This window comes from Pinus tabuliformis, chromosome 4_1, assembly GCF_031772625.1.
Source record: "Pinus tabuliformis cultivar Carrire ecotype Pingquan chromosome 4_1, CPIR1, whole genome shotgun sequence".
Lineage (NCBI taxonomy): Eukaryota > Viridiplantae > Streptophyta > Pinopsida > Pinales > Pinaceae > Pinus > Pinus tabuliformis.
This window is the reverse complement of record NC_142303.1, coordinates 120,258,680-120,265,609: the sequence shown is the minus strand read 5'-3', so window position 1 is coordinate 120,265,609 and position 6,930 is coordinate 120,258,680. Positions and strand designations below refer to the sequence as shown.

General features: G+C 40.6%; 1 protein-coding gene across 1 annotated transcript; it reads left to right on the top strand.

Annotated features, from left to right (window-relative positions):
• The first annotated feature begins 2,379 nt into the window (after window positions 1-2,379).
• On the top strand, window positions 2,380-4,886 carry LOC149174489 (LEAF RUST 10 DISEASE-RESISTANCE LOCUS RECEPTOR-LIKE PROTEIN KINASE-like 2.4). The gene is made up of 3 exons (XM_089422616.1): window positions 2,380-3,266; window positions 3,397-3,441; window positions 3,578-4,886. Exons 1-3 carry the CDS (start codon window positions 2,456-2,458, stop codon window positions 4,696-4,698), a joined length of 1,977 nt encoding a protein of 658 aa, XP_089278742.1. The 5' UTR covers window positions 2,380-2,455; the 3' UTR covers window positions 4,699-4,886.
• Window positions 4,887-6,930: the final 2,044 nt, after the last annotated feature.

The window sequence follows — 6,930 nt, the reverse complement described above, 5'->3', positions numbered from 1 at the left end:
ACAACGAACCCTCCACCCACATCTGTGAGTGGAAAAGAAGCTCCCCCTCCTCTGGTTCTTCGAGCTCATTCTTCTGGATCTTAGTGGTGGCAACCGTGGCACTGAGCTCCGCATCAATGATTTGCTTCCCTTTGTCATTCCTCTTGTCGGGTTCTAACTCAAGGTCAGAACATGCATCTGGTTCTAAAGCCTTCAACTCGGCCACCAGCAACTACCTGGCCCAACACTCACTTGTGTTACGAGTGGGGCTCTTATGGAACTTACACTACTTTCCTGTGCCCTTTTTTGACTTCGTGGTGTTGTTCTTTTCTTGCGACTTCGACAGGTTGTCTTGGGTCACACCATCTTGGCTTTGTCCTTGGTTCTGTGGTTTGGGGAAGCCTTTCCCTTGCTTCGAATTCGTGGATCCAAAGTCTTGCTTCTTTTGTTTAAACTTTTGCTCGATCTTGACAATGTATCGGTACACCGTGCCAAGCTAGGATATGTCCAAGAACTCCATCTCGTCCTGGATATACCTGTGTAGGCGGTCATAATATTTGAGTACCAAATGCCATCAGAATCCTTGATACCTAACTTTGTGCGAAGGGTATGAAAAATGTTCGTAAACTTCGGCACGTCTTGGTCCCTTCCCTGCCGCAGTGTGGTCCACTTTATGTATTTATCCTCATAGCTTCCGACATGGTAAAACTGCTCCTTGATGGCATCCCAAAATGAATTCCAAGTGGGTGTGACTGAAAATAGTGAGGTCGTACTTTCATCCTTTTGCTCGCAGTAGGTTTCCCACCAGTCCTTAATGCGAAGGATGGTTTTGAGAAAAAAGAAAGTAATATTTTCCTAGCTGGAAAAATCATGAACAAAAAAATAGCCTTTTAGCAGATTTAACCATTTATCTACGACATCTGCATCTATCTGGCCCTCGAATATGGGGATTTCAAAGTTAATTTGTATCTTAAAGGGTGTGGTGTTTATAGAGTAGTTGCTGGAAGTAGATGCGTCGCCCCTTGGTAGCCACTGAAGGATCTGGGAAAATTTGTACATCATCGTGTTCCTTTGTCGCTCGAGGGTTTCTTCGAGCAAGATTTTGATAGGATCTCCTGCCCCCTCATCTTTTTTTTCTTCCGCCATGGGAGGCCGTTGGGATTTGCGAAGCTGGTATTGCAAAGGCTTGACCAGTGCAAGCCCTAACTCCTTATATCCTGACCTCATTAGGGACATGCAAAGAAAAATAGAGAAAGAGCATACCCCTCTAATACCACTTATCCGGATTTATGCAGAAACACAATAAAGTACAGAAATAAACATAAATACATAAATGCAACAGAAATAATACTTCATTTCATTAATGTAAAACACTGAAATATGCTTACAAACATAATGGAAATAAGACTATCTTGGACGATGATAGCTTATCTCTGAGAATAGATGTGGTGGCTACATGCATCTGAACTGTGTTACAAAGACGCTTGAAGGCCTATTTATTGTTGAGAAACAATGGAAAACCATAAACATCCAAAAACCTAAGAGGAATCGAGTGTGTAAATCCGAGAGGTATGAAGAAAAAATCGTGAATGAAATATTGCTGGACGAGTGAAAACAAGTTTTACATAATATAATTCAAAGTTTGGTTTGTTGTGATATGGCCTTAAATCTTCATGAGTAAATTTAGGCTTCATGAGTAGATTTATGACAACCATTTAGTTTTTACTCTGTTTTGTTGTGCATTTAATTTCTATTTCAATTAAGCCTCTATCTAGTTGTGATGTGTTTGCCGCAACGGATTTCTGAGTGAAACTCCTCCTCTGCGTCTGCTAAATTTTCTAATAATAATTTTATCAAATACTCAAAATTACACCATTCATACATGCTTATATTACCACAGTGATTCTTCATCTCACAAATACCAAAAACATTTAAAGACACGCTTGCGGAACTACGCTGGGATTACCCCCTTCGGAACTATGCTGCTAGTACCTCGTTAGATTAGAAAAAATGCTGATTACACACAACATTTCAATTATTATACTTTTACAAATATCAAAAAAGTTTAAACACGTTCCTTTGGAACTAAGCTGCTATTTCCTAGTTAGATTAGAAAAACGCTATGTACACACTCGAAATCTCCGCATCATTTTCCATGGTCGATGCGAGGAGTTGGGAATTTACCAAGTCTTCATTGTACAGCAGAAGCCACTGCCAAAATTCAGTCATCAATGTACAGCGGAACCCACAACGAAACTTCGTGCGACATAAAATATAAAATAAATGAAAGTACCTACTCTCTCGACAATAGATTAAGGAAAGTCTTAGTCGCGTCTTGACTTTGGACACTGCTGCGCTGAAAATCTGTGCCTCAATGGTAGTTCCGAGGGTCCTCTTTTTCTTACGCTTCCTGTCATTCATTAAGTAGAAGTTGCCACTTATCATTTTTTTATTTGCTCGAGTGCAGAGCACGAACATGAGAATGAGAATACGTATTTTTCTTCAACCCAGTTCAATGCCTCTCTCTGTTAATCTTTGCCTTGCTGTTGCATTTGCTCTCCTCCTCCTCGTCCTCTGCTCCTCAAAATCATGTCTCGGCTCTCAATACCAGGATTGTCTTTCGAATACATCTACATGTGGGGACGTAGAATTCGGGTATCCTTTTGGGCAAAGTGGGAGCGGCTGCGGCGACCCTGACTTCCAGCTACGCTCATGTGATTACGAGAGCCATACTCTGATTAATATCGGTGGAGACGAATATCACATACTGGAGTCCTCTTTCTTGGAGAATAGTAGTACATATAAAATACTGACAGTTGTTAACGACAATCTGTGGGGCGGAAAATGTAATTTTTCAGGAAACTATTCTCAATTCTGGAGGCCCGATTCCCATTTTCAGGTTCTCGATACATACACTAATCTCACGCTTTGGAAGCAGTGCGATCAAGTTCATGAGAACATTAGTGGATCACAAGTGCATAATTTGAGTTTATGTGGCAGTGATTGGTACTACAGTTTGAATCCCCATTTAAATTTGGAGGGCACAACTTTCTGTAATGTATTTCAACTACCAGTTAGACAGAACTTCTCTCAGCAGCCCATTAATAATAAGACTTTACTAGCTCAGGGTTTTGAGGTAACATGGCGTGTGGACCCGAGGAGAGATCAAAGCTGTGAAGCTTGTCTGCATAGTAATGGGTATTGTGGTTATAACATATCAAAACCTACAACGTTTCTTTGCTACTGTCGCGATGGAACAGCTTATCCAGACAAATGTCCGAGCAATGGTAAGTTTCCCCATCGCCTTCTACAAATTTGATCACAAAGCTAAGTTCTTGAATTTTCTGTAAGGGTACATGAAACGCTTTATATATGTAACATATGCGATCTCTTACCAGAATCTACGGATCCTTGCAGGTACTCAAGATACAGGAGGTCGAAACATGTCAGGGATTATAATAGGTAAATACGATTTCTTCCTATTCAGTATCTCCGATTTAACCTCAAGGGGAATGTGCATTTTGTTTCCATTATATCTCAGGTTTCTTCACGGTTGGACTAAAATCACATTGATATCAATCTCTTCATTTCAACGCAGGCTGCTCCGTGGCAGGAGTTGCACTAGCAGCAGCACTAATACTGTTCTTAACCGTTTATGCAAAGAGGGGAAAACCTCCTGGACCTGATGACTCATCTTCAAAGGTGGAGAAATTCCTAAAGGAACATGCTTATGAAACGCCTACTCGATATTCACTCCTTAACCTCAAGAAGATCACAAACAACTTTGCAGTAAAATTGGGAGAAGGAGGCTATGGTGTGGTTTACAAAGGAAGGCTTCCAAACGGTGCTCTAGTGGCTGTGAAGATTCTTGACAGGCATAGGCACAGCGAGACCCATTTCATGAACGAAGTGACTACCATTGGACGCGTCCATCATGTTAATTTGGTTCGTCTGTTGGGGTATTGTTTTGAAAACCCTACAAGCGCGCTGGTATATGAGTACATGGCCAATGGATCTCTGGATAAATATATATTTGCAGGTAAAGACAAGGGGCAAGTCTTAATGTGGGAACAACTGCATTCAATTGCTTTGGGTGCGGCTCGTGGAATTGCATATTTACACCATGACTGCGACAAGCGCATCATACACTTCGACATCAAACCTCACAATATATTGCTTGACGCCGATTTCACACCAAAAGTGTCTGATTTTGGTCTGGCAAAACTTTGTGGAAAAGGAGACGACCATGTATCCATGACAGCCGGGAGAGGGACGCCGGGATATGTTGCGCCAGAAGTGTGTGACGACGATTTAGGCCCTGTAACAGATAAATCAGATGTGTATAGTTTCGGAATTCTTTTGCTAGAGATTGTTGGGGGGAGAAAAAACATCGATTTGAAGGTGAGTCGTTCCAGTCAGATTTACTTTCCTGAATGGGTTTTCAAGCTGTTGGAGAGCGGAGAGTTGGGGAAGAGATTGAGAGGAGGGGAATTGGAAGCAGAAGATGAGGAAATGGCAAAAAGACTGACTAAGGTTGGAATGTGGTGCATTCAGTACAACTCCAGCGATCGCCCAGGTATGAGCAGGGTTGTTCAAATGATAGAAGGAAATGGGGACGACGTGACGGATCCTCCCATTCCCTTCGATCCCTGGGTTGCAGGGAGAAAACCTTTACGGTCTAAGACTGAAGAACCTTCATCAATTGAAATACGTCCTTAAATGGCTTTGTAACTCTGATATGGATCTAACTTGCAAAAACTTGCCTATGTCTACTAACATCTTCAGGATTTTAAAATCCTCAGGCATATCAGCTCGATATGTTGTTTATGATACTACTTCTATTCATGCTGCCCATGAGCAGGTCAAGACCATGCTAATAAAAGAGTAACACTCCATGATTAAGCTTATCTCTTCAAAACCACGCTTCTGAATAATCCCCACGTAACTTTCATTCAACTGTGCATCAATAATCGGGAACTATCCTTTTGTATCTAGTGGCTCTGGACAGTTAAGATTGGAGAAACGTCACTAGGATAGCTGAGTGTAGAATATATCTATTTCCTTTGGGATTTATCTTTGTAGGATTTATGCTCGTGGTTATAAGATTTGTTGCATTATGTGAAGTATTATCGAAATTTATTGTTACAATGTGATGTTTTAATTTGTGTTTTAACTTGTAATATATTTATTTGCTTTTCTTAAATATTTTTAATATAAACACTTTTTCGAATTTGATTAAAATATTTAACAATTTATGTAATTTGTTTGAATTTTATAAGTAATTGTAACATACATTTCTAACTTATACCATTTAACCAAATAAAAATAAAAACAAATTACCCGCTATGTAATTAATACATCATTCCATAAATAAGGATTGATATGACAACATTAAGATTAGTTTTATGGTATTTGGTATGTAAGTTTCGAGGTTATTAATTCTATCCACTGCAGTACATAGTATCCAACATAAATTTATTTCTTTGTACAAGATTCTAGAAAGGTCATATGACCTGGGACACTTGGCACTCAATGTGTTGTGTGATTAATCTTTGTGAACATAACGACCAACAACAACGAGGGCTTGTTGTGGTAACTAACTTCCATGCTGAGTGTCGCAGTTGAAATCATTTGTGTCTTTTCTTTTTAGGGTCGGTCGCTCTGCAACTGAATGAGGTTTTCTCCATGGCGATGAGGGTTTTCACTCACCAAAACCTCGCCCTTTTGCAGGCTGCTACACACACCATCCCTTGTGTAAGTTGTGATCTATTTTCCTTCGGATTAAGGTTTCCTCCATCATTTTTTCTCCAGAAGTGCAAATATGAACAACTCTAATTTGTTTCTTGGACTGTGCAGGTGGTTCCTACTAACGTCGGCTCCGCATCATCGATTAGTGGCTCTTTAACTGGAGTGACCCAGGTTCAAACGGGTACCATCACCCCTCATCTTGGTGAAACAGCCAGTATTGGAGAACAGCAAATGGTTTCACAACCATGGCTGGTGCAATATCAACAACCGCAATTCCAACAAGTTTACCAAGGATCTGAGCACCAAATCTTTGTAAGTAATGGGTAGCCGTATATTCAAAATGGTTAGCATCAACCATCTCGTAGTGGTTATGCCCATCAACCTTACCAAAGTTATCAACATCAAATGCACTATGTTGGTATGCAAATACCCATTGCTCAGGCAATCCCAACTTATCCTGGGTATGCTTCGTCGAACCTGAATCAACAGTTGCCCTTCGTGGCAACTTTAGAGTTACCAGATCTAAATTGGCTGACAAAAGATCCAATTTCTTATGCCCCTTGGTGGCCAGTGATTCCACATAAACTTTCGTCGGATATTCCTAAATTTAATGGAAATCTGGGTGAAGACCCGTCGAATCATGTGATGACCTTTCATCTGTTGTGTTCATCTAACACTCTAAATGATGATTCGATTAGGCTTCGCCTTTTTCATTGAACGTTAACTGGTCCAGCAGCAAAATGGTATATCGAATTGCCTAGAGCTTCATTCGATAACTTCAGCACCCTAGCCACAACCTTTTTAACCCATTTTTAGTTACCCATAAGGTACAAAACAGGAACAGAGCTTCTTACCAATTTCAAACAGACAACGGCCACTCACATATTTGATCATATTCATAAGTGGCGATGTCGTCGTAGAATGGTAAAAACATATGTTCCTGATCAGCTGCTAGCTGAATGGTTTATTAAGTCATTATTACCTTCTATTACGGAAGATGTGGCAAATGGAGGAGTCGTCATTGAAGAGCAAGTCATTGCTGGTGCGCAATATCTACACTTGATATATACTCAGTCTAGCACGCTCTATGATAAAATCCCTGATGCTCCTAGACAGGAATTCTGCGTTCCTCCCCTTCCTAAATCAAGCAAAGACTCTCATGCCAGTGATGGCGTGATATGTGCGACTAGCACGAAAACCGTA